General features: G+C 40.9%; 2 protein-coding genes and 1 long non-coding RNA gene across 4 annotated transcripts; 1 reads left to right on the top strand and 2 right to left on the bottom strand.

Annotated features, from left to right (window-relative positions):
- Positions 1-176: 176 nt before the first annotated feature.
- sin3b (SIN3 transcription regulator family member B) lies at positions 177-19,034 on the bottom strand. Of its 2 annotated transcripts, none has more exons than XM_031307138.2 (19): positions 18,524-19,034; positions 17,225-17,331; positions 16,666-16,819; positions 14,291-14,653; positions 13,722-13,877; positions 13,018-13,146; positions 12,756-12,845; positions 12,505-12,623; positions 11,334-11,547; positions 10,837-10,953; positions 10,131-10,369; positions 9,446-9,629; positions 7,397-8,276; positions 5,457-5,626; positions 4,367-4,540; positions 2,820-2,912; positions 2,600-2,694; positions 1,661-1,859; positions 177-1,487 (listed from the first exon to the last, which is right to left on the bottom strand). In XM_031307138.2, exons 1-19 carry the CDS (start codon positions 18,629-18,631, stop codon positions 1,251-1,253), a joined length of 3,828 nt encoding a protein of 1,275 aa, XP_031162998.1. In that variant the 5' UTR covers positions 18,632-19,034; the 3' UTR covers positions 177-1,250. The 2 variants fall into 2 exon arrangements, with proteins under 2 accessions (XP_031162998.1, XP_031162999.1); XM_031307139.2 differs by having other exon boundaries at positions 12,756-12,842.
- Positions 19,035-19,365: 331 nt separating this feature from the next.
- haus5 (HAUS augmin-like complex, subunit 5) lies at positions 19,366-27,315 on the bottom strand. Its single transcript, XM_031307140.2, has 20 exons — positions 27,114-27,315; positions 26,862-26,960; positions 26,682-26,744; positions 26,413-26,445; positions 25,897-25,921; positions 25,638-25,770; positions 25,322-25,481; positions 25,117-25,213; positions 23,906-23,997; positions 23,736-23,790; positions 23,512-23,639; positions 23,333-23,414; positions 23,053-23,207; positions 22,498-22,660; positions 22,180-22,260; positions 21,852-21,997; positions 21,686-21,782; positions 20,945-21,083; positions 20,672-20,804; positions 19,366-19,641 (listed from the first exon to the last, which is right to left on the bottom strand). Exons 2-20 carry the CDS (start codon positions 26,957-26,959, stop codon positions 19,539-19,541), a joined length of 1,983 nt encoding a protein of 660 aa, XP_031163000.1. The 5' UTR covers position 26,960; positions 27,114-27,315; the 3' UTR covers positions 19,366-19,538.
- On the top strand, positions 20,995-22,680 carry LOC116055281. Its single transcript, XR_004106253.2, has 3 exons — positions 20,995-21,090; positions 21,659-22,035; positions 22,155-22,680. It is a non-coding gene; the product is annotated as an uncharacterized LOC116055281 (long non-coding RNA).
- Positions 27,316-27,579: the final 264 nt, after the last annotated feature.

The raw sequence follows: 27,579 nt of genomic DNA, 5'->3' as shown, positions 1-27,579 counted from the left end.
CGATTTATTTTCTGTGATCTATCGATTGCATCAGCTCTAATTGAGTTTTTATTGATACCGTGTCAGATGTGTCGTTTCAACACCATTGCCATTTTAAAGGCTCTAGTTTCTGTTTTGTTATCAACGTATTGCAGTTGTACATTACATTTCTCTCAAACAAACAAACAACCTGCCCGTCAACATCTAAGAAGGTCACAACTAGGTTGTTTATTTTATGATAACTGATACAGGATAAATGTTATACATTCTATTTTAACACTGATATTTTGCTTTTATTTTCAATGTCAGTATGCAAAAAAAAAGACAATACAAAGTAAACATTTAGTATCATGAATATGATACATAAATTTGACTGCGTCCTCCATATTAAACCAATTAATTTAAGGTCTCCTTGTTGCCTTGGTGATAACTTGTTTAGCTACAACACAAAAAAGGGAAAAAATACAAAAAAAAACAAAATGCAAAACATCAAGAGTTGGCTGACAGCAAACACTGTAAAGAACCACATGATCTTAAGATGTATCAACTCATGTAGATGCATATATAAAAATACAGGATCCCTGTTATATATATATATATATGCACATACAGTAACAATGCAATTACTAGAGTTGTAGAGCCTGTACTGGGCATACAAACAGACAAAATGAAGAGAGCAGGATACACATACATACACAATTACCATTATCTCTCCATATAAACACGCATAAACCAACCAACCAACAGAAGGCTCTCTGGCTTTAGAAGCTAAAAACTACACTTGACTTAAAAAAAGAAGAAAAATAAACAGACATTCACATTTCTGAAACAAATTTCATGATCTCATAACTTCTCACCTGATCAACTGTGTCCATCAACTTTTAGTGCCACCAGAGAAGCTAGAATGATGATGATGATGATGATACTGAGGATGATGAGCTCCGTTTGTGCCGTCGTGTCCGACTCGTGCCATCAATCAGGGCCGAGTCTACTCTCACTGATTACTTCACTGTCTGTGTTGGTCCTTTTTCTCCACGTCATCACTCCTCTCACTGTGCACTCATTCACTGACTCACTGTCCACTGGTATTAACAGTCCAGAGTCTGCACTGTGTTTCTTCATCCATCAGTGAAAGTGAATGAGTGGACATGAGGTGGAGGAAGGTGGAGAGTGGGACTGCAGCGGTTTATGTCTGTGTTTAGTGTATGAATGTCCTGTACGTCCATGCATTTACCTGTGTGTGTACTGAATGTCCATCTCTATGCGGGCCTCTACGGGGAGGCTGGGGCTTTGCTACCGCTGTAATGAACTTGGTATCTGTTCACTGCTTGCCCTTTCACCTCAGTCGATAGGCAGGTAGTCTTGCAGGGGATCATGTCCTCTTCCTCCTCACCCATTAGCCAGTTCTGCACCGAGTGGCCAGCCGAGGCCGTAACGTGATTGGCCAGCCAGCCCTGGTGCCACTTGTCAAAGCGTTCATGCTGGCTCGCTGCCACTCTGTGCTGCGACTGCGGAGGAAGAGGAAAAACTGTCAGACACCAAGCAGGATTTAACAAGCTGAAAATCTGCAAGCAAGGTTTCATTTTCCTGACACGCATCGTGACCCAGATTCTTCACATCCCATCTTAGACTCTTACAACAGGAAAATAGCGACTGAAAATAAATGCAGACTCCAGTCTACCTTCCTGGCCTTGACGAGTGCTCCTCTGCGGTACATGTAATCCTCAGAGTTCATGACAAACACCATCTTGTGAGTGTTGAGTTTAAATCGACAGTCCAGACTCCCGGCGTTCTCCACACCCAGCTGGCGGTGCCACTCTCTCCTGCAGCGCATCGCCTCCACCTGCCGCACCTGCCAGCGACGGAAACGACGCAGGTTCCTACAAGAAGACACTCATTTATTAAAGCTTGACATGCTGATTGGATTACAATATTTGTAATTGACATACAGTACTTTGAGAACAACTGAATGACATAAATTAGGCCTTGTTCATTTTTTTTAATACATTTTTATCTAAAATGACAACAACATCAAAGTCAGATTTAATGTTTAAACAGAAACTTCACTTTTCCAAAATTCGAACATTGTAACTTTTTATTATTTAAAAAGGGTTTAATACTTACTCAATGTCTGCAAACAGTAAATACATATACAAAGATTGTGTTTAACAGAACACTTCCTTTCATGTGAAAATTCCATCTAAAAGCAGCAAGTTATTTCAGCACTGATAAAATGCTTAAAATGTGCACCGACAAAGGTAAATTAGAAGACCTGTAAAATCTAATGTAATCACACACATCAGCACAATATTTACCCTAAAGGTTAGTGTATGGAGTTCAAGTTCACTGAAAATGCATAATTTTAGTCGTAGGAAATGTCACATAAACTTGGTGCTGACAGTGTGCAGAAATTCAAACTTCTTTTGGTGTCTATGACATTTTGTCCACTGACAAACCCGGGAAAGCAGAGATCTGTTGCAAGTGCATGGACCGAGTGACCACAAGCTGATCTGTCTGTATAATTTACACAAGACAACCTTTATGATTTGGATATGCACAGATTTAAATAAGAATTGGTCTGGTGAATTCTAAACCTACAAAAATGTTAAAACCATTATACCTAGGCAGAAATACAGGTTTGAAGAAGTAGCCCTCGGCTTGAGAACACAGACTGGACTCAGTTCCTACAAACTGCTCCATGTAGCTCGACAGGCACTGAGAGAGAAGGCAGCAAAGCATTAATAACTGTACAGCAAGATCCATTACGATTCATAAATGTGTAACTATATCATATTTATTTCAAAGTGTCTGTACCAGTCTGTCTGTAAATGTGTGTTTACCTGTACATCTAACGGGTCATCAGCCTGGGCCTCCTCAGTGTCCAGCAGCTCAATGGTCATCGTCACACGACCCTTGTTTTGGAGAAACATCACCTGATGACACAAACAAACAAACAAACAAACAAACATCAGTAAACCACCTTGGATCAATGTACATAGCTGAATGAAACCAGGAGTTTAAAGCTAGTGCAGAACTTTTACATATAAATGAACGTGCGTTACATTCAAGCCCTTGCCAAACAAGTTCACACACTGCAGATTAAACCTATCACCGCCAGGGAAAGCTCTGTATTTCTCAGTATACCGGAGTTGTGGTGTCTGGTTCCTGTGGTGCACCAGATGCCAAATGCCGATGAAGCTTATTGGTACTTAGAACAAGTCATTTATTAACTCCACAATGTCTTTGCATGAGCAATCAACCAACCTTGCTCAGTCACTTACAGTTCTTCACAGCGTAGTTGCTTATTCTGGCTCTCTGATTGGTTACATGGTATGTCAGTCTAACTGTATTACCCAATACCTTGACAGGCAGGAAGGGGGGAGAGACCACAGCAAGGCGCTGTTATTATGAATCCCACTGCTTTTCTTAAGCACACTAACAGTGTTTGTGTAATTACTCTCACTACCAGAGGGGGGAGACATAGGTTCCACACTCCAGCTTTAAAGCTGTAAAAATCTCTAAAGAACGTGTTGGTAGAAGAGAAAGGTGCTCCAATTATATGTAACTGAATTCAAAGAGACCATGTTCATCTTGCTGTAGTACAACTGGCTGTATATAAGAAGCGTTGCTTCCACATCTTTATGCAGATTAGTCATAACATAGAAGGTAAAACTGTAACTAACTTTGGCTAGCAATAGATACATTAAAGAAAATGAGTCCTAAAAAAGAAAATGATCAGGAAGCAGCACTCTCTGATCAAAACACTCACTAAACATTTTAAAAATATCTATAGTAATGTGCTTTGCTCTTCTGGGTACAAAATGAAGTACTGTACAAGATTGAACAAGTATAAGCAGCAAAATTCCACTGCAGTGAAAATGGAGGCTGATAATAGAAAATTGTTTCACTGCCTTAAACAACAGCAACATGTTAGGGCCAAATATGTAATTCAGTACTTCATTAGTCTCGCTTTGCCAGACCGTCCACACGCTGCAGAGCGGAGGAGGGTCTGGCTAGTCCACACAGCATTGCGGGATGGGACGTGCTCTGGTTTATTGCCATTTCTTTAAGCCAAATCACAATCGTCTTGGGCGATGCTAAGCGCCAGACGGAGCCGCTGCAAAATAGTCGTGCGAGAGAAGACTCAGATTGGACAGATAGTCTAGCTAGCTGTCTGGATTTTCCCCGCAGAGATCTGAGGAGCAGTTAACCATAGTCCTCATAAATCCACCGGAGTTTAAAATTCCAACACAAAGAAAGCGGAAGGAAATGGAAATCGGCGAAAATACATGCATCCGGCGGATTTTCCTGTGGCACCGGAGCAATCCCGGAAGTGGAACGTCAAGGCTATAGACTAGTACTTCATTAACCATGACTGTGTTCTCACCTTGAAGCAGTTCTCCTCAGCCATGACTCTCTCAGCTTTCCACTGGTAGCTGGTCTCCCAGGCTGCTCTAACGCACTGCGAGGACAGGTTACCCCCCGCTGCCCCCCTCTTCCTCTCAGCCAGGTAAAGATCAACCACCTGCAGACACACCTCGTCGCTCACTAGGTGCTGCAGCTGAAGTAAAAAAAAAAAGTGGGGATTAGAATACGTTAAATGTTGAAAATGTCTTCGTTGTTTAAGACGAGTGATCAGCGTGACAGTAAACTCTGCTTACTCAGCTCCGAAGGCATCAGAACGTTTAGATAAGGTGTTGAAGAACGTTGGGAAAGGTCATGATGCGTCTGGTATTATTCTATGCTTATTCAGAACCTGGGGGATAGAGCCTGGTCAGCCCTCAAGAAGACATGGGAAAGGGATCTGAGTATTACACTGGATGATGGAGTGGGAAAAGGAGTGGGACAGAATTGGTAGGAATATAAAATATGTCACGCGATGTCAGGGTCCGCCTCATTCAGTTTAAATTTATGCATCACTTCTATTGGACTCCCTTAAAATTGTTTAGACTTTGATTAAGAGACACAATTACTTCATGTCCTATGGTCCTGTGATAAGGTCCAGGAATTTTGGATAGGGATACATCATAACCTATGTCAGATTGCAGGGAGCCAGGATCCATTCAGCCCAAGATTATTTCTTTTGGGAGATGGGTCAATTTTAAGCGGGATAGATAACACAATAAGCTGGGTCCAAACCAGTTTAATGATAGCCAGACAAATTCTTCTGAGAGTATAGAAGAACAAAGGGGTACCTTCAATCCAAGAATGAGCTTGTGAGATGGCGAAAGTAACAGCACTTGAAAAAATGTCAGACAAACGGTTTGCAAGATTAAGTGTTTACACTAAAATATGGGGGAATGTTCCTGAGCTCTTTGAAGGGCTCTAGGAAGCCATATACTTTCATCTTGTCTAAAATTCTGTATGGGTAGGGGGCGATGGTGATTGGGGGGTTCAGATGGGGAGGTGATGTGAGTTGTATGTTTTGTGTTAAAAAATAAATAAATGTTAGTCGTAAAAAAGTAAACTCCGCTTACCTGCCGAATGATGTTGTGGATGACCTTGTCGATGGTGAAGCCGATGTAGGCGTGGATGGTGAACATCTCTCTCAGTGTGTCTTCATACTGTGTGGAGTCCAGGTTGCCATCCAGCAAGCTGCGCACCATATCCAGGAAGGCAGGGTAGTACTCCTCTAACTCCACCTCACCTGTGGAAGAAAGGGATGTCACATGTGTTACAACAGCATGTCTTTACAATGTAATCAAGTCTTCTGTGTAGAGGTGAATGTGGATATGTTGTGACAGGAAGGCTTGAACAGGAGTTGGACACCCTGTCTTCTCCTCTAACATGAATTAAATAACATTTTAAATTAAGTTTTCAACCAAAAGCAGCACCTTAAAAATGGAGGTCAGTATCATTAATTCAAACTGTTGCCGGATATGTATTTGTGCTCTGCAGTCAATTAATCAAATCGCAGAAAAATCATCAACAACTATTTTGAGAATTTATTAAATCATTCAAGTCATTTTTAAAGATAATTCGATTCCAGGTTCTCAAATGTTAGAATTCACAGATTTGTCTTACAGTGTAGCACATTTCATTGTTGGGGTTTTGGACTGTCGGTCAGACTAAACAAGACTTTTAACGATGTCACATTGTGCTCAACAATATTCTGATGACATTTCCCAGTTATGTTTTATAGACCACACGATTAATTGATTAAGATAATCATTAGTTGCAGCACTACTCTGTGGTTCACTTGCTTTAAAAGGCTTACATTAGGAAAAGTGTTTGCATTATAAAATAACCAAATTTACTGTTTATGATAGCTGGTTTACCTGGAGCTCAATGGAAAACAGTGGTTCCCAAACTACATTAATTACCAATGTATGTTCCAAATGTACCCTGTGTGTTCAGGTGTTGCTGTTGATATGTTAATTTGTGGATTTATTTGTTTATTCAAAATTAAATTTTTTCAAATTACTTGAGCTACACTACAATCTTTCCACATACCTCCTGGCAGTGGTGTAGTCTACGTGATACACAGGTATACGCAGTATAACCACTAAGAAAGCTCCAGGATTTCCATATACCCACTTAAAAATGCCCAGCATACTTTTGATATATTTTGAATTGTCATCTGTGTTTTCCTTCTTGACATAGGCTAAATAAAAGGTATTTCCACCGTAAACTGGTGCATAAAAGGGGAGGAAACCCAGACCCCCCACTATGATATGCCCCCCCTCCCCCAAAGGCAGATTCTGGCCAATATATATACACAGTACAGTATACCCACTACAATACATTAGCCTACACTACTGCCTCCTGGCAACTGCAGAGGTACCCCCTGGGGTACAAGTACCCTTGGTTAGAAATCATTGGGTTACAATAAACAAATGTCCCAAGATGGATCAGGGTTTATAGAACATAAAAATAATTTTTTTTTTTTTCCACACCAAAAACAGATAGTGTGACACCAGCTCAACTGAGACAAAATATCTCTTAATACTACACTATGTTGATAACCATGGTCAGTCAAACCCACTGAACAGTACATCCATTATTCACTCTTCAAACACAATGCCACTTAAAATGCTGGTAAGGCAAAGAAAAGAATAGCATCACATCTGGAATAATTTTTAAACAAGCCTTTCCCTTCATCGTGCAGTGTGATTATAATGCAACACTGTGAATCCTGGAATAATTTAGTTGAACTGACATCAGAAACAGATTTAAATTCACTTTCTGATTCAGTGCTCATTAATTAAATCTAGTTAACTCATCTTCCTAATGATATACGCAATATGTATATTACAGCTCTTGATCACAGTTCAAGGATCTAAAACAAAACAGTCTCCTACACTCAGATTATTGTCCATGTTGAGTCAGATGTGGCAGCTGGTTGAATCGACTCAAATTAAATACTTTAAATCGTACCATTCTAGGATTTGCATAAGCAACCAGTAGCTGAACTTACTGGGCTGTTTGAGGCGGAGCTCCATGGCGAGGTCACATGCTTTTTCTCTCCTTCCCTCGGCCATCAGCAGCCTCTCCCTGCTCTGCTCAGCTCGGTGCTCCAGCAGCTGCCGTTCTGCCTGTCGGTAAACCCGCAGTAGCCGCGTACACAGGGTCTGGTGCAGCCGCAAGAAGAAATACCAGTTGTTGTTGACGAAGAAAAGGTTGTAGACACCGTCCAGCTCCTTCTGGTGCTCTGCTTCAGGGTCACGCAGGTCCACCTTCTCCCCGGGTGCACCTGAGCCCGTCTCCATGGGCGTAGATCCAGGGGTGGATGAGGCAGTCCCTGCAGGCTGGCTCGTGCTACTGGAGGTGGTGGAGGCCTCTGGGTCTGCAGGTTGGGATGGGCTGCAGCGCCTCCGCCTGGACTCACCATTGAGCTGCTGGGGTTGGGACTGGGCAGGTTGGGGTTGAGACTGACTACCTGTGGCTGCTGCTGCTCCTGATGCATTATTAGAATTACCATTTCCTCCGGCTCCTGCTGCTGGTGGTGGTGGTGGTGGTGGTGGTGGTGCTGCTGCTCCAACTCCTAGTCCTCTCTCTCCCCCCTCCTCAGGCTCAACCTCCTCATCTGTCCAGTCTTCAGTATCACTGAGCTCACCGCGGCGGGAGAAGTACAGGTCGGGGACAAAGTGCTGGATGATGCGCTTGATGTGGTCCTTGTCCTCTTTGTGGATGGTGGGCTGACGTTTGACATGGTAGATGATGAGCGAGGCAGCGTCCTCCAGGATCTGTTTGTCCTCATACGTAAACACCATGTGAGGCTCGCTGGACGAGGCCGCACCTGAGCCGTTGCGGCTCTGCTGGCCAACTCCGCCCTCTTCTGTGCTCTGCTCCTGACGCTGAGACACAGAAAAACACAGATGAATGCAGGTAACTTGAGAAAGACACACTGTGACAAATAGTTGGTTTTAATGAGTTTCAATGAACTCAGATTAATCTTCCTACATAAACTTTATGATAATTTCCCTCGCAGCTACTAAGGATGAAAAGAAAACAACATACAAGGAAATGACAAAACAATATCAACTCAAGGTCCATTTATTTGCTTGCTTGTTCTAGAGCTTAGGTCGTATCACACGATCCTCATCAGCAGATTAAGTATACCCACGAACGTTGATTCTTATGATCGAGTCTTGAGTTGAGATTGTTGTGTCAACTCCTGTTTCTAAGCTCAAGAGTGAACTGTAAAGCTCAACTATACAAGGAGACCAAAAAAAAGTAAGTGAAAAAACTAATTTGTTTAAATGGATGCTGGGTATCCTTGCCAGACTCTCCTCCAAAGCACGCTGGAGGAGAGTCTGGCTACTCCACACAGTATTCGGGATGGGAGGAAAACGTGCTGTGGTTTATTGGCATTTCTTTAAACCAATCACAATCGTCTTGGGTGGTGCTAAGCACCGGAGAAAAGCCGCGGTGCCGCTGCAAAATAGGCTCAGAAGGAACTTGTTTTGGTGGAATGTGTACGTTTAAAAGTTGTTTTAGTCGTGCAACAGAAAACTCAAATTGGACAGATAGTCTAGCTAGTTGTCTAGATTTACCCTGTAGAGATCTGAGAAAAGGTTAACCATAGTCCTCATATATTGACCGGAGTTTAAAATGCCAACACAAAGGAAGCCCAAGGCAACGGATATCCAGCCTAAATGAGCGAAATCTGGCGGATTTTCCGGCAGCAACGGAGCAATCCCAGAAGTGGAACGTCAAAAGATATAGACTAGGTATCAACCAACCCAATCATTACAAAGAAATCACCACCAGAATAAGGTGATTTCTATTGTTTGGTGGGCTTTGGGTTTGAATGCATTTTCTGAAGGGGTTATATTCCAAGTTAACTTGCTCATTAACAGTTTAAAATATAATGAACAATTGTATTGTGTCTAGCCTCTGGTATGGCTCTACAACCTAGCCCAAAAATTATAAATAAATGTAATTTGATACATTTTCACCCAATTATCTTTTCAAATTATGAGAGCTCTAGTGTTGAGATGGCAAACAGGAAGAAAGTGTTTACCTCATCGTAGACGCTCTCAATCTCATTGAGAAGGCTCTTTGACCGCAGGGCCTTCATGTCATTCTGTTTGAAGTTGACTCCTTGGTGATCGAGGGACTTCAGGTAGGCCTTCTCGTACTGCTCCCTCCAAATCTTATTGAAACCCTGCTGGGCCTCTCTCCACTCGTCCTCCTTGGCTTTCAACCTGTAGGAAAGACACACCTTTAATAAAGATACTTCTATAAATGTGTTACGTTAACATGTCTGCCCCTGATCTTGCTTGGGCACAATGCAGTTTGTTTGTAAGGGTTAAAGTATCTTTGGGAGGGAACATGTCAGTTTTTAGGATGCATTCTTTAAACAGCTGTTGCTGGTATAGTTCACCTTTGGTGGGCAGGATGCACAAAGATTACTGTTGATACAAGGATCTTACTCTGTCATCAAATCAACATTACTATCATTCCGTCACTTAGTTAAACCTCCCTGCTGTTAACGTAAGTGTGCTGTCTAATGGCAAGCAACAATCTCCTTTCCATATTCACAATGTTGATATACAAGAAAATTAGAGCATTCTATCAATATGTATAATTGACCATAATAGTGATGCATGCACAACAAGGTCCTAAACAAGAATTCAGCCATCGAATTTCTTCCATTAAAAACGTGTTACCGATGAATAAATTTGAAATAAAAAGACAGTCCTGACCTCTTGAGCACCACAGGCACAGCGGTAGCAGGACTCCTCTTCAGTCCCTCGATGATCTCAGGGGCTTTGTCACCATAGATACGATACACCGCACGACGCTGGATGACCTCAGAGGTGCCGCCCAGGCAGTCATCTAATCTGAATCGGTCCTGGTCCTCTGGGGAAAGACGGGAGAGCTTCTTCTGGACGCTCTCCAGCACCCTGATGGTGGCCAGATTTGTCTCCAGAACCACGTCCAACTATAAGTGGAAAGTTACAGATGCAGAGCTTTTAGAAGGCAACCATCAACTAGAGCAGTGATTCCCAACCAGGGGTACTTGTACCCCAGGGGGTACTTCTGCAGTTGCCAGGGGGTACGTGGACAGATTGTAGAGTAGCTCAACTAATTTGAAATAATAGTATAATTTTTGATTAAACGAATATACTCACATATTAACATTAAGTCAACAGTCACACCTGAACACATTTGGGCTACATTTGAAACATACATTGGGAATCGATAAAGGGGTACGTGAGTTCATCTGATAGGGCTGTGGGGGTACCTCAGATCAAAAAGGTTGGGAACCACTGAACTACAGTATTAATATATTGTCTTTTACGAGAGCAGGGACACAAAGATAAAAACATACACAGTAAATTGTGATGTTTATACAAACCTCCCTGCTCTGCAAGAAGTGTAAATAGATCCTTGTTAGGGTAGACGCACCTCAAATCTTTCATCCTCGCAGCGATGCAGCTGCTCCTCATAAGGAGTCTTCTTCGAGCTGGCGAAGGTGGAGTCCTCTGACCAAGAGGGAAATGACACCCAGGTGTCGTTCAACACCTACACACATACAGACACACATGTAAAAATCAACAATGGGAAAACCCTTTCTATAGGAAAATATTTCACAATGACATAATATTCTAGCATTTCTATCATTTACTCTAAAAAAAAAACAGCAACATTCCAGCAAAAGGCAGGGAAGGAGGACACAGTATGCATGTAAATAATGCATGTTTCAAACTTTTAAGTAAAATCAGCTTTGCAAATGTTTTATGCGGAAGAAAACTCATTCAACAGACCTCAAGGATACACACAATGCATCTTGTTGAGTAACATTAAATGTAAACAGAACTTTTATTTACAAGAAAATTCCACGTCACCTTCAAGCAATGCATTGATCTAGTGACAACTCTCTAGGAAAATGTAAGAGGGTGTACCTCCTTGCAAAGGGCAGTGCGCCCGCTGCATTTAGGCTGCTGGTAGGTCTTGGGCAGTGCTCTGTAGCTGGATCCCAGGCGCTTGCAGGAGGCATAATCCACCTCCCTGCCCCCTCCCCCCTCCATGTAGCGATCCGACAGCCCTGACACAGCATGAGAGAGCTCTTTGTCCCCCAGAAATGACTTGAACTGTGTGTACAGTTCGGGAAACTTCCTGGAAGGAGATGGATGAAATCATGAACGAGAGATAAATCAGGAGAAGAACAGCTGATCAAAAACCAAGTGTTACCGATCAGAATAATCCTACCAATCCTACAAATTTGCATTATGTCATGTTAGTTTTATTTCTTTTGGTACAGTTTGGTTCATAATTGGAATGATCATGTAAGTTCAATAGGTAATGATCATATCAGTGCCATTTGCATATACCTTTAAGAATTCTTTAATATGGGTGCCCCAGTAGCTCACCTGGTAGAGCGTGTGCACCATGTATCAAGGCTAAATACCGCAGCGACCGGATTTGATTCCAGCCCGGGCACCTTGCTGCATGTCATCCCCTTTCTCTCCCCTTTCTTTCCTGTCTCTCTCCAAGCTAACACTATCCAATAAAGCAGACATGCTGAAAAATATTTTTTAAAAAATAAGAAATTCTTAATAATGGTCCTGAAAGCCTTTTATACAGGTCACATTTTTAACATTTTGGCAGCACGGTGGCTCAGTGGTTAGCACTTCTGCCTCACAGCAAGAAGGTTCTGGGTTCGAATCCAGGTCGTTCTGGGCCTTTCTGTGTGGAGTTTGCATGTTCTCCCCGTGTTTGTGTGGGTTTCCTCCGGGTGCTCCGGTTTCTTCCCACCATAAAGACATGCATGCAAGGTAATTAGGACTACAGTTGAAAATTAGCCGACTGTCTAACACTGGCGCATTTACAGAAATGTTGATTAATGTGTATTGTCCTAATCAAATAAACTTATAAATAAAATAAAAAATAACAGTGGTTGCCCCCGCCCCCTTCAGTATTACAAGTATGCCTCTTCTACAACACCAGACATTAGCGTCTACACTTTCTGGCTGCTCCCTGCTACTGTATCCAGTCATTTGTACATCCATTCTCCTGATTTCATTCAACCAATTTAAACATTTATTCAGCTCAATCATCTTTTCATCCACTCACCCCAGGAAAGGAGTGACTAGCTGTAGCAGCTCCGCTCCCGAAACTACTTCCTGGTTAAACAAGGCGATGCAGCGCAGGAAGTTCTCATACACCTCCTGGCTTTTAAACAGGCGACGAACCTGAATCATGAGGGGATTGACAGGAAAGTCAGACCAATTAATAAAACGATGTGGCAATGGGTCAAAAGAACAGTGTGAACCAAGTATAATGAAGGAAATTTAACACCACTGCCATGGAAAATGAAGCCTCACCTTATCAAAGAAGGAGAATTCTCTTAAGACTCCATGTTTGCCCACTGAAGCGAAGGACTGATCTTTGGTACAGGAATACTTCATTTTCTTCTAAATAAAAAAGGAAATTAATGCTTAATGATCTTTATATTATTAAAGTTATTGTAGTTGAAGCATTTGAATTGTTGCTTTGGGAACGCTAACAAGAGTTGAACCTTTTCAAGGACAATAGTACATACATTGGTGCATTGCCTAAGGCGGTTATTCTAAATTGAGAGTTTACCTTGAGCAGTGGGGACATGTGCTGCAGTAGTATGGGCCTGGGCCTCTTTTTGTTCTGTTTGGTTATTGTGTCGTCCTCCTCTGGCCTTTTCAGCTGCTCTTTCCCTCCTGTTAATGAACTCCCTGTGAACTACAGAAGATGAAGCACACAGGAAATGTGTCACAAAGTGTGAAAAAGGACCATCACAATATTTCCTAGAGCGGACATAGAGTTGACATAATAAAATAGCTTGTTTTGTGCAACCAACAGTCCTTCCATTTACTTTCATAGAAGACTTTAAAAAACACAGCCAATAGTCACATTTGAGGAGCAAAAATTGGCATTTTTGATGGAAAATGACTTAAACTTGATAAATCAGTTATCAAAATAGTGGCAATTAAATATTCTGTTGATCGACTAATCTACTAAATTGTGTTAGCTTTACTTTGGACTTGCACTTTTAATTACTGTATTCAAAGAGTGTTGAGTAAAAAGCACTTATTTTGCAATACACTGACTGCTAAGAATATATGAGAATGAAACTTTTGAGCAGTAGCATGGAAATAAAAAAAGGTCATTAGCAAATTAGTTGTGATGTGTGTTAAAAAACTAAGAAGAAAATACGACAAGAAAATGTTTTTGGTGCCGAGACAGGCCATTGATTGAGTCACAACCTTTTTCATTTTTACATTACATTATTTATCTCTGTGTGATGCTTTACTGACCAATGATCTCTTGGCATCAGGTAAGAACTGCCCAAACTCAGCCAGCAGGTCTTCTTGCCCCTTGAAAAGACTGGCAACTTTAGAAAACACCTCATCTTCGGTCATCCCACTACTGCCTCGGCCGCCTCGACTTTCCTTCACCTCCAACTGCTCCTTCTGAGGGGTGGTACGGGGAAAAAAATGGTGATCAGAGGTGAGGAATCAAACCTCTGATTAAAAAAGTTTTAATTATTTGGCCTGGCTACACATGGTAGTCATAGTCTTGGTGCACAAGGAACAGGCTGCTCTAGGAATTTGATACTGGACAAAAACACAAACTTTCTTCAACTTCAACATTTATTTACTTGTTCAATTCTTATTTAAAATACCAGCGAGCCATTTAGAAAGGAATTACTAGTATAACAGTGCTGAGAGACCTCTGCTTTGCTAAAACCCTACAAGAACAGTCAAATCTTTAAGGTGGAAAAGGAGGAATGTAACTTCAATTCAGTAACTAAAACCTACATTGCCTATATCTTAATACCCAACTAAAAAGCAACTTAAATCACCACACTTGATCTCCACAATACCTGATATGTGTGAAGAATCTCTAGGAAGGCTCTGTAGATCTCTGGGTGATCCAGGAAGCGGTTTTTAATCTTATTTACATAGCTGATGGCACTGTCAAACTCTACGGGGCTTGTCTCTGAGGCAGGTGGGGATACAGACGAGGTGGTCGCCTGATTCTGGCTCTCTCTGCTTGTCAGGGGAAGAGAAAGACGGCTGGGGGGCTCCGGAGGTCCTGCTGGGGTTGAGGACAGGGTCTCTGATGGGGCCGCCTTGACTTCACTGGTCTGGGCAGATCCAGCTTCAATGTTGGCAGCAGAGGCACTACCTGAGGTTACGGTCACTGCAGAGGTGGTGACACTCTTCCCCTGCTGGCCTGGGGATACCTGGACAGATAAGGAAGTTAAGCTGCATGGTAAGAGGTGCATTCATTTAAGTAACTGAAGTTGTTTACTTCAAATTAGATATGGGGAATAATATCTGCCAGTAAAGGCCAGCCCAGATGGTGGTACGGTAATTTTAATGCTAAAAAAATTAAACACTTAAACCCTTACTTAATTCTTTGAGGAGGAACAGGATCGAAATTTTGAAAAACTACAACTCTCAGTAACCAAAACAATTATGAATGGTATCTTTTCACATCTACAAATAATATAATGTGGCACATTGCATTGTGGACACTACTTTTTCCATTGCATTGAGAGAATTCTTTGGGGCACTATATAGTGCATACATTTGACACTCAAAATTCAGACACTAATAAAATGGCAGATTGTAAATATAGTGCACTATACAGTAAACATGGAGGGATTTCGGACACAGTGTTTCCCTCAAATTTACAACTAAAAAGCTTCAAGTTATACAAAAAAAATGTTCACACTATTTGACAACATTATTCATATCTTGTCTACTTTACTTTTGTAATATCACACACATACATTGAGTGAAATATTTGCACTATTATGTCAAACAAAAAGATTCAATCGAACCATATTCAGTGACTAATTCTAAAATCAACATGGCCGTTCCACCAACAACGGTTTTGATGCAAATCTCAAGTAACACTCTGCTTGTGTGTATGACACACACCTCCGCTGGTCTTCAGGTTGCCCAAACAAATTCTTTAGTTAAGCCATCCAAACAAAGAAAATCTTTCACAGACAAACATACCAACATCATTGGCATTTGATTCTTGGGATTTTTTTCAGAGGAATATGTTTAGGCAGCAAAGTTATATTTAAATTCCTTATTTTGTGTCTTTCTGCATGTGAAACTGACAAACCTGAAAGTAGTCTCTGCATCCTTTATTTTTTTTTTCTGTCAACCAAAACTGAAAACACTAATGATTAATTACCAAATGTGGACTGAATTGAAACTGAATAACACATCGGCTCAGTCACAATGCATCTATAACATTAGAAACTTCTTCTGTATCTTTTTATGTCTAATTGTAGACAATGTAACCAAATATCTATCAAAGTGTCTAGGAGAGATACCATCACACCCATTTTTTTTTTATACACATTACATACACTCAGTTGCCAGTTTTCTTAGGTACAACTTGCTAAAACTAATGCAGTCTAATACAACAACCCTGTATGGCAGTAGCTCAGTCTGTGGGGACTAGGCTTGGGAACCGGAGGATCGACGATTCAAGTCCCCGTACGAACCAAGTACGGAGTGTGCACTGGTGAGGTGCCAGTTCCCCTCCTGGGCACTGCCGAGGTGCGCTTGAGCAAGGCACTGGGCAGCCACCTCTGTCTGACATAGGTCCTGTTTGCATGTGTCTGTATTTTGAGCCTGTGTATAATCCAATCCAAATTTATTTATAAAGCACATTTAAAAACAGTTGACCAAAGTGCTGTACAATCAAAGATAGCAAAAAAAACCACACAAACACCAGTTTAAAGACAAAACGACAATAATTTAAAAAGGCAACTATCATAGTTTGTTAAAAGCCTGAGAATAAATATGTGTTTTAAGAAGGGATTTGTAGGTAGTGTATAATAACAGAGTGATCCAAGGGGATTAATAAAGTATGTATTCTTGTTAATAAATCCTACCTTCATGAAGTTATGTTACAACAGTTTTTGTTGAAACTGTTTTGAATAGGTGTTGATTCAACTTTATGATAAATAAAGTGGCAACTGAGTGTATGTGTACAATTCAGCATGTCATATTTTGGATCTTTCAAAAACTTGGGATCTTGAGCACCCAATTGAAATTAAGTGTGGAGGAAACACCTGGTTCCTCTTAAGAATATAAAAGTTCACACATACTGTACCGTTCAGCACACCATGAGTTTCTAATGATGCACCTGCTGAAAGTTTCCTAGCTTTGAAGATAAATAAAGTACTAGTTTTGAGAATTTATCAACTTCAGTCGTAGAGAGTCTCACCTGTGTGGAGAACGGAGATTGGAGGAAAGCCACCCCATTCTTCGGGACCTCTATCCGATACCCCGGTGGTAGGAAGGCATTAAAGCCCAAGACTAGGTCTGGGTGTCCATGGAAGAGCTGCGACACGCGGTTTATCACCCCTGGTGTGTCGATGCTATTTAAGAGAACAGGCAGACATATTAGTGGTGTGGATGACAGAGGCAAATAAAAAGTAGCCTTCTCTCTCATGTGCTGCATGAAGACAACCAACTCCTAATAAAAAAAAAGAGTGTTGCAGCTTTGTTTAAAAAGAAACAAATAATTTATGTCATCCCACAATTAAATTACAAGAGAATATAATCTGCTGGATAATTAGAGTTGGATGATATCTGCAATTTCTTACTTATTGATAATGCCTTAAAATGTGTGGTTGATTCCTTGGTACTAAAACTTTGCAACGTAATCAAAATCTACACACAAGCTCCACCATTCAGTATCTCAAGAGACTGTATTAGGAAAATACAGTCATTAAAAATGCATTACTAAAACTCATTTAGTAAGTAACTTCTTGCATAAATACCTCTGTGACTTGAACTCTTTCATGATGTCTAGAAACTTGTTGTATATGCCAGGATCATTTGCAAAACGAATTTTGACTTGGTCCAGATATGACAAGGCATCTTCAACCTAAACACAGAAAAAAAAAATCATGAATGCAGCACAAAGAAAAATCACCCTGGACCTGTGGAGAAGCTTTTTAACAAACACCCTGTTTGTGCTGTTGATGAAGAAGGATTTTACAGGAATGTCATCAGGCTCTTGAACATGTTGGACAATGGCTTGTCTACATTGTGTCTCATTAATAATTATAAATGTATTGGCAAGTACTACTGTCAAATTCCAAGGGGTGCCACTATCAAACAGAAATATTTACATTTCTCAATACTATGTGGACATTTTTTTATATGAAGTTAAATAAATAGGTAATGTTTGCTTTCTTCATTGTCTGCTGAAGTGCTATATCAACAAATGCACTAGTTAACGTTAGCTGTACATAGCTGCACAAGCTGTACAAGTAACCGTTTAAAAATAAATGGGCGAATACAAGAACCACCAAGCGGCTTTTGTTCACTGGACCTCAGCTTTCTTTATTCACTACATCCAAGCTAGGATAGGTTACGATAAAAAAACAAAACGTGTGCACAACGCGTTGTCAAAAACAGTCCACATTTAAAGAGGGTTGTTTAAGCTAACGTTAGCCAACAGACAGTCAACTGACGGTAATAACTCCACGAACACTTAGAACACCTAACGTTACCCACATAACGTTACACATTTATACAATGTGTTTAAGTTAGTTACAGCTGGTCCCTAGCCAACAGTATCGTGTTGGCAAAAACAGCATGTTATATTCAACTAATACGACAACAAAGAAATGTGTAATGAAGCTGCTAATCAGCTGAAATAGCCGTTCTTGGCTGGCCTGGCTGACGTCCTCCACTTTGTTCAGGGAGCTGAAAAAAACGAACAAGGAGGAACTTCCCACAACCGAGGTTTGAGTTAACGTTTGCTCACAGTGGCTGTTATTGACATCGTAAAAAAGAAACTACTGCTAACTGTGCCACTTGACTGTCACTCAGACATTCATTAATTAAATACAGCCTCCACATCTAACCTTAAATGTCAATGTTTCGGTTGTTTAGCAATGAATTACTTTTAATAGGCCAGCGAGCTAACTAACGTTAGCCAGCCGTCCCTTTCACTTCTCTCGACGTTAGGGGAGAAAGAGAAAAGCCTCAAATCCAATGCAATGATCCGACGAACAAAATGGTTCTGACTCTGAGGGACTTTTCCCTTGTCGTGCCCGTTGTCTTCTTACCTTCAGCTTCTGGAAGTGCTGCTGCTGCACTTGCTTTTGTGTTATAACGTAAGGCTTGTCTTGAATTTGGTTTATTTGCTTCGCGGTGTGCGCCTGAATCTTCGCCATTATCCCGGCGACAGGAGGCTTGAGAGCCACTACCACAACTTGAGAGGGAAGCTTCGGTGTTACCTCCAGTTGTTGGCTAGCCGACAAACCTTCCTCTCGGTCGGGAAGCCAGCCTGCCAGCAAGCAACCCTACTTTGCCTAGCTGGACAGTCTCGCTACAGCGCAAAAGGACGGAAAATCCAGCAGCGTGGAGGGTGATGACAGACAAGCTGCTACTCGCTGCGACTTTGATAAAACATCATCATCGATTTAAACAAGCTGAGACAAGAAGCGTCGGGAAATAAGCTAAGGGACAATGGTTGCCGTTTATCGTATTTAAAATAACTATCGCCTGTCTCTTTAAATTCGGCGGCAGAGGTCTGTCTTGGCGTCCGGAAGCCAGAGTAGGAGTGAAAAATTGAAAAAAAAGGAGTGAAAAATTGAACTGCGCAGCCGCAACCATGGGAGGAGCTGAGTCCTCAGGAATCAGATTGCTCCACTCCCCCTTCACTGCTACACAGGAACAATGTTGCTCCGTGTGAAACGATAGCTACATACTTCTACATTGTACCCACAACTACAAGAATTAACGACAGACTGAGCACCGACTGTGAGCCAGATCAATACTTGGCTAATTATAGATATCTGCAGCTCATTCAGTGGGCATATGAGCAAACTGCAGCATCGATTCAGCTCGTTCAACAACTTTATTGTATTTTTTTTAAATGCATTGCAATGAAGACAGGAGCAAATAATTAGGTTTAAAAGTATTTAATAGTGACTGACTTTCACATGGTAAAACATCAAAAGAAGTGATGAGCATGAAAAACATATTAGTGTGCATTTTCTAACTACTGTAGCATGGTCATTTTTCCACTGAAAAGGTGCAGTAAGGGATCTCATATATATTTAAACTACGTGGTGTCCCCTACGAGGCTTTGGCAGCAAGTTTCCACCTTTGTAGCCACTGTTGAAAAGTCAGTCCTCCTTTACTGACCTCAGGTAGGACATGTTGGGCTGGCCGATCCCACCTAGATGTTTCAACAGACACGAAACAGAAAAAGTTAACCGGCAAACCAGACCTTTTGCTCCTGACTGAAGGTATAAATCCAAAATAACACAAATGCATTCATATGTAGAAAAAAAAAATCTGTCTGCAAGCAGCAAATGTTTAAACCAGAGTTTACTATTAATGAATGATGAAGGAAAACTTATTTTATTCTTTTCATTGTTTTGGCCATAACTTAAATTGAACATAAATTTGACTCAGCTTAGGGCTGGGCGATGTTGAAATATCTAACTATCACAAATAATAGAAAATGCAATGTACTGCGTTTTCCTGTTATTAACTAGATCAGACAAATAAAACTGTTTTGTAGTTTAGAATCACAATTGGCTGGGAATCACTGAACAACAAAATTTTGTTCATTTAGTTCAACAAAATATGATTCCATTGAAACAAAAAAAAAAAAATACCGAATTATTGACCAGCCCTAATTTGTTACTCTCATTCATGTATTTTTTCCCTCCATAGTAGACTTCATTATGGCAAAAAAAAAAAAAGGCAAGTAGTCAGACAATTATAAACAAAAATTTCAGTTTAACAGAGTTAGTTAGTTATCTAAACCACTTATTTGGAAAGCAAAAACAGAAACACATCTATTGCACTGTAAAACTGCGTACACAATTAATGCAAGTACAGTATTAAAGTTTAACCGGGAAGGAGAAACTAATGGATGTTCAGAACAGGCTGTTTCAGTGACATCTTGTCACATTCACGTTCATTTTCACTTGGAAGTGTAGTTTAGGTAGCATGGTTAGACAACAGACTTGTTTAAAACCTGCACGGTTGCTTGTGCTGCTTGCCCTCATGCACTCCACTGCAGAGCTGTGCCAAGCAGGCTCATCCCCAAATCTCAGCAATGAAGCTGGTTGGTAAAATGTTAACGGATAAAAAAAAAAAACTCTCCTTAACAGACACTTTAGAAAGGAAACTATATGCTAAATCGTGGTGCATTCATTGTTTTACAATAGGTTATCTACTTCAGAAATGTGCCTCACCAGTAAGAAATGGCAGTTTTGACTTGTGCCCCATAAGAAAGGCCTTGGGCGCTACGTTGGGTGAGGCCTCTCACTCTCGGTACCAGAGCCTCCAGAAGCTTCTGATCCTCCTCCACGACTCTGGACAGCAGAGCTAGGAGGCACAGCGTAGACACACAGTAGTTTTGTTGTTACTAAAATTTATAAAAATTCCTAAAACTTCTTTTAGCATTCATTTATTTGCATTGCTTAAGCATGATAAAAGATTCACTCTTGATGAATTTCCCTGATTACCTTTCTGATCAGATGCATGCAGCAACTCTGTTTCCTTCTGTATTTTCTGCAGGGTAGCAGAATGAAGTTGCCGTAACTGTTGGAGAAAATGCAACTCAAGCTGCTGAGAGCGCGCATGGGAACACAATTCTTCTGGAGCCTGAAGTGTAAGACGAAGGAGACAATTTCAAAGTCAGAGAATGAAGCAAAGGAGAAAAACATACCATGAAATTAAATGCATCTATATAAAAGCAAAATATAACTTCTGAGTAGGGCTGTGCAATTAGTCGAAATTTAATCGTGATTGTGATTTCGGCTCCCGGTGATCACAAAAACAGAATAATCAAGAAAAACAATTATTTACACAACAACAAGGCTGTTGTGCCTCTGTGTAGTAAAACCGATTTTCATGGATAATATTTTTTATAAGGCCTGCTGGTGAAAGGACTGGGGTCGAGCAATGGCACTTGCAGTCAGCTTGCCAATTAAAACCACTCTGGGCATGTGGCGTTTAAGGAGCAGTGTGAACTTTAGGAGCTGCCAGCACAACTTTTATAGGAATGCAATGAGTGTCTGCAGGCAAACTTCATATGCAAAGTTACACAATGTTTTAGAATGTTTAAAATGCATATTAATGATAATCTATTTCATTATATTCCTCATATGTTTTAATCATTTGCTCTGGGCAAGAAGAGAAAGAAGAAGGAGATAATTTCTTTCTTTTCTTTACAACAGACTGATGCATTATATGCCCATACTCACCCTGTACTGTGGGAAGGCCAGGCTCTGACACAAGCTGCTAAAGGTCGGGGACTGCAAGCGATGGATGGACAACCACAATGCAGGGATTCTTTGCATTCTGAAACAAAGGAAAAAATGTGGAATGACTGGGGTTTACCTCTTCAGGTATCAGGCAACTTATTCTTACCCTTCAACGGTCCTACGGTCCAGAGCAAGAAGCGAAACCGTTCCCAACTGTCGGGCCTCCTTGGAAATGGAGTTCCTTTGACTGCTGGCTGCAGTGGTGACAACTTCAAACTGTGGCACCAGTTTGCCCTGGACAAATCCCTGTAACTGAAACAAGACAGAGGCATAGAAATCCTCAAGAGATGGTAAAAAAAAGTTTTGTGGAAAAAGTTTTTTTTTTTTTTTTTTTTTTTTTAGCTTGAAGAGGTTAAAACATGTATTTCACCACCATGAAGTAAATCTTATAATAATCTCTCTACATCAGTGTCACAGATGGAGAACATCCACACCTCTGTGTGCAGACGAATCAGCTCCATCTTGGCCGTGGAGTTCCCCTTAATCAGACCTCTGATATGTTCCTGTCTGAGAACCTGGAGAGACACAACAGCACATGTTTAATAATATATATGTTGGAGAAAAACTGACACCTGCGTTTTTATTTCATAAAAGGTTTGGCAAATCAAAATGTTTATATACACACACACACACTTACACACACACTTTCCTAAATAATTACTGATATATTTTGAAACATGTAGAAAATGCTTGAAACAGGAGTAACACTGGCAAAGGTTATGAGAGGTCTCATATTGTAAGTTAACTCTCACCACTAGTTGTCTGAAGTCAAGGATGCTTTGCCACTGACTGTGGAGGTTCCTAAGCGCCTCCTGACGGCTTCTGGCATGCTGGTCAAGTTGGATACACCTGTCTCTGATATGATCCCTGGTCGCCGCCTTCATCACACACTGAAGTTCCACTTCTAAAGCTGACCTGACAGCAACAAAGAAAAATACGTAATAAGTATATGTATACGTAATAAATATATGCTATAAAACAAGTTTTTTTATTTGCCCAGATCACAACTCTAATTTGACTATTAGCTACTCTGTGTTAGCAACACATTTATTGCATATGCAAACACAAAAATAGCAAAATAAAGACAGAAAACATGCAAAGAATGAGACAAAAAAGAAAAAGAAGAAATTGTTAAATCTTCAGTTAAAAATGCTTGACAATAATGAGCTACTACAAAATAATTCTGCTCCTTCTTCCTGAAGTTTATAGTCTGAAATGTCATCACCAAAATATTATTCCTGGGATTATAGACTCTTTTCATGACTTGTGGGAACCTCATAAACAAACTCTACAGTGAGTCTGCTTACAGTGCCAAGGTGTCAATGTGGAGCTCATCTGCAATGCCAGACACCTCCTGCTCCACCTCCTTCTTGCGGGCCTGCAGCTGATTTTGGAGCTGCTGGACTCTGGAGCGAGTCCGGGCCAGTTCTACCAAACTCTGCTCCACCTCTTCCCAAGCAACCTGGAAATGACAACAAATACAATAAAAAAATGTTTTAATTCCGCAAGGACAAAAAAACGCAAGGACATGTCCTTCTACTTCCTGAATATTACATTACAGTGTCTATGTGTGTTTGTGTATAGCACCTCTAAGAGGCTCTTAACGGATGGCAACTCATTATCCTCTTCTGTTGACATGTCCAGTAGGTGATTGCTTTCATAGCGGAACCTGCAATTAAAATGCTACATAAATACTCTGACGAACGTTGTTTTTTTTAATAGTCTTAAAAAGGTAGAGAGAACAATATAATAATGTTGAAGTTTACCTTAGAGCCGTCACATCTTGTGTCACATCCAGAGAGGCGAGTTTCTTCTCTAGTTCGTTCTGCTCTCTGGAAGCTAAATGCTCCAATGCTAAGAGGATGTGGTTTGGCGGATAATCACCCATCAAGTTCTGATGACATGATAAGCAACAACATGTAATTCAAAGTGAAAATGTACAGTATGTAAGTGTGAAAAAATAAGTGAAATTTGATCAATATGCACTAACCTCCACAGCACTCAGCCAGTACTGAAACACAGCAGTCCTTTGTTCACGAGTCATACTGAGAGGAAACGGAGAGATAAGTGATTAACTCAAGAAAGAAGAAGTTGACAACATTCTGAAAGACAGGTTTTGAATAGTGGATTTCTCAAATACTGTATCACTGTAATCCTTACTGTTTGGCTGCAGAGTGCGCCGTTTTCAGTTCACTCTCTTGTAAAGACTGATAGAAGTGGACCCTGTCATCACACAGCTGTCTCACTTCACGCTAATGGGGAAAAATAAAAGAAATGGGATTATTTCCCTCAGTCTGCAGCTGATGTATTACAGGCCTCTTGGTCTACATTAGTCAGATTTGTAATCTGTGATTTAAGATCAACTGGAATAACTTCTTCTAAAATATGCAGCTGGCAAACATAAAATCAGTGCATATCTCCACCAGCTGTAGAATTATGATAATACTATCAAGATGGTATAACAAGATACATAATGAAACAACCAGCAACAATCCCCCTCATTAATTGCACCCTATACGACACTATATATACACACTCATTAGTTTCCTCTATAGTGAGCTGGAAATTGAGATTTTGTCATTCTTGACAGGTGGAGTCAGATAGTCTGGATCAATGGAAATACATTTCCAGGATAACTGCCTGACATCTGGCACGTGAGCCCTCCACTTCCACTCTCTGTGTGTGTTGCCGTTCACAAAATTCCTTTGCTTCGGCAAACAACAAACTTTGAACAAGCAAGCTACACGCTGAAAAGGTTTTGAAGAAAATTTGGATTGTGCAACCAGGCAGGCCTGCTCGGTCTTATTGGGGAACGATTGTAAAGATTTACAAAGAATATGTTTACAGCATTTACTATCTAACTGGGATGTTTTGGAAGCGATTGGTGGAGATTGCTGTGTACGAAGTACGATTTTGCAGAGCCACCGTCACTGCTTCCAGAGCTTAGCGCCGCCCCAGACGATTGTGATTGGTTTAAAGAAATGCAAACAACCCAGAGCGTTTTTTTCTCCTATCCCAGAATGTATCTGTTGTGTAGCAGGACCTCACTCTGCAGTGCTGTGGAGATAGGTCTGACAATGCGAGACTAAGAGTCGCATAACTGCAGTTGTTAGCAGAGAGTAGTGTACATGTGGGAATTCAGACACTCAAATAAAATCAGGGATGTTAAATATAGTGCACTATATAGTAAATAGGATGTGATTTCGGACACAACCAATGTGTAGCATTTTGTCAGTTTGCCTAGTAGTCACTCTTTATTTTTCTGACTGTAACATGTAGGTAATGGATAGCAGCAATACACCGAGATAGATAAAGTGCACCTTACTCAACTCTACTCGTTAAGATACAGACCATATTTAGGCAGCTCTTACCAGGACCTGTGCCTCTGCTGCGACTTTAGAGTTGAGGTTGTCACCATCACTGCTGCTGGAAGGCTTATTATCAAACAGCACTTCAATCTCTGCTTTCCTTCAAAACACAACACAGCTCTTATGTACTACATGATTAGTACAGATATGTAACTGATCTTACTTCATTCATTTTTATTTTACTTTAACTTTCAATGTTCTGCCTTACCTGGCCATCTGTTCCAATGCCTGGCAGTGCCCACTGACCGTTTGCGTGTCATCAGAGAGCACCTTGCGGCCCAAGATGCAGCGCTGCCTGAAGGCCTGCAGGAGCAGCTCTCTGCGCCGGCTGTCCTCCACCTGGGCCCAGGTACGGCTGATGAACTGCTCTATTGGTAAATTGCAGAAATCACTGGTGTGGGAGATCATTAAATATTGTTTGAGCTAAGCAAACGGCAGCAATGAGCTGGCTTTCCTCCTTCTGCAAAGAAGTAATGTAGTCTTCAGATCAGATACCCAGCCCTTATTGCATGTGATGGACTAACCTTGTGTAGCCAACTGTTCTTCTGTTCCACTAATTTGAGAGTCCAGGTGAGTGATCTCAGCTCTGAGCTGCTCGATCTTCCTCTGAAGCTCTCTCTGCTTAGCAGCCTCACTCTGGCCCTCAGCCTGCTTCAACTGAACATGCAAAAACAAAACACATCTTAGTTTATCCGTGGCTTTCTTACTGAAAATTCCATCGAGCAGGTATATCTTGAAATAGAAATAAACCACAACAAGGAAGGAAAACAAGTTGTAGCCTACCTCTTTGTCTTGAAGAACTTTGTACCTTGAAGATCATAAAGTCAAGGAATTTACTGGATAAATGCTGAACACACAGTGGTTGTGACTGAGGAATTTAGCATACTGAGTAATACCAAGTATAGGAAGTGGGCATAGTTAGTATTTTACATTAAGTATTTTTGGGGTATTTATAAGACAGCACAACAAACAATCGACAGGAAAACCGAGAGGGAATAGGATGCAGCAAAAGGTTCCTCGTAAGGTTTGAACCAGGGACAACCAGGACTCCCCAAGAAAGCATCCACTGTATGTATGCCACCCATGGCAATCACAGGACGGGGAGGGTGTACATTGACAGAACATACACATACAAACAGCATCAAGTCTTGAGCAAGATACAGACTCTCTTCTGTCTAAGTGACCTCTCACTCACATCTACAAGAGCAACACAATGACTAAAATGTACACGTGAAGTTGCCATGGCCACTGCAAAGACACTAGTGGCTTCAAATCCTCAATCAGAGCCTGAAAGGATACCACTGGAGGTTGCCACGCATGATCCTCACGTTCCTGGAAAAACAGAGAAACAGTCAGAAAGCTGTGATCTATTATTTGCCCATCTTCCAAGTCATATAGTGTACTGAGGGTGAGACTGCAGTTTATTTTAGATTAAGCAATTTCTCAGATGCCATGATGTTCTTTCTTTTGACCAGACAAATGGAGACTGAGTGCGCTCTGAGATGACATACAAGAAGCCAACATTACCCCAAGGGGTTACAGAACAGTAAGGCAGTGTTAAGACTAACCTCTGGTGAAAAACGTGTTGGATAATATATTTCCATATTGACTTCCCTGTCCCGATACAGAGCCTATAAAAAAAATGATCAGCATTAGTTTGTTCCAACGCTACGAATTAAGCATCAACTGTGAGGACCTGTGTTAACATACGTTATCAACAGCGATAGTAAAGACACGCTGATACCCACGTTTTAAAATAGCTGTCATTTGGCAGGCTGTCCGGGGACAGATTGAACTCCTCTGTCGCCCAACGTTTCATCTCCCGCACAAGATTTCTGTCCGCCATCCTGACAGGCAACAGAAAGTAGTTAAACAACTCGTAACGTTAGTTAGCTAGCTAGCTAGCTAGCTAGCACCACCAACAGGCTGCTATTCCTGTCAGCTAACGTAGTAGCTTGCGTCGTTGACCACATTTTGCTAATTGTAGTGGTTAAACTTACTCTGTTCTTGTTGAGGATGCGACTTTACTTTAATACAGGTAATCGACGGAAATGTTTCTAATTATCTGAAATGTTCAAACTTTCAACTTCCCGCCTGTTCGCAGTAACGTTATTTCCGGTCAGCATATCCGTTTAGGCAGCGCCGCCTCTAGTCGGTTGTTTTCATGGAAACACAAACTGGGAAAATTCCACAAAATAAAAACACAATATAATGTATGGTAACTTTACATATATAAATAAATAATGCGTTGGATGATTCAACTTTATTCATTAATTTATTGTTTTATTTATTTCTCAAATACTCTGTAGTTATATCCCTGGTATGATCACTTTTGTTAATATGTGTTCCATTGGTATTTAAATAAATGGCAAATTGTAAACAGTTAAATCCGTAAACAGTTAATTTAACTGCATGGTATTGAATTAAATGGTGAAATAAACTACATTCAAGCACTCACTCAAAAGG

This window comes from Sander lucioperca, chromosome 11 (assembly GCF_008315115.2).
Source record: "Sander lucioperca isolate FBNREF2018 chromosome 11, SLUC_FBN_1.2, whole genome shotgun sequence".
NCBI lineage: Eukaryota > Metazoa > Chordata > Actinopteri > Perciformes > Percidae > Sander > Sander lucioperca.
The sequence above is the reverse complement of the archived record's forward strand: the minus strand, read 5'-3'. Positions and strand labels throughout refer to the sequence as shown.

Excerpts from the sequence above, each read along its gene's own strand:
- sin3b (XM_031307138.2), bottom strand. The coding sequence starts at position 18,631 with ATGGCGAAGATTCAGGCGCACACCGCGAAGCAAATAAACCAAATTCAA. Across the intron at positions 14,654-16,665 it reads AATCTCCGTTCTCCACACAG|GTATCCCCAGGCCAGCAGGG; the intron begins GTGAGACTCTCT and ends TTATCTGTCCAG. Across the intron at positions 9,630-10,130 it reads GTGCCTGTGGTGCTCAAGAG|GTTGAAAGCCAAGGAGGACG; the intron begins GTCAGGACTGTC and ends TCTTTCCTACAG.
- haus5 (XM_031307140.2), bottom strand. The coding sequence starts at position 26,959 with ATGGCGGACAGAAATCTTGTGCGGGAGATGAAACGTTGGGCGACAGAG. Across the intron at positions 26,745-26,861 it reads AATGACAGCTATTTTAAAAC|GCTCTGTATCGGGACAGGGA; the intron begins GTGGGTATCAGC and ends TTTTTTTTATAG. Across the intron at positions 19,642-20,671 it reads AAAACTGCCATTTCTTACTG|GTGGGATCGGCCAGCCCAAC; the intron begins GTGAGGCACATT and ends TGAAACATCTAG.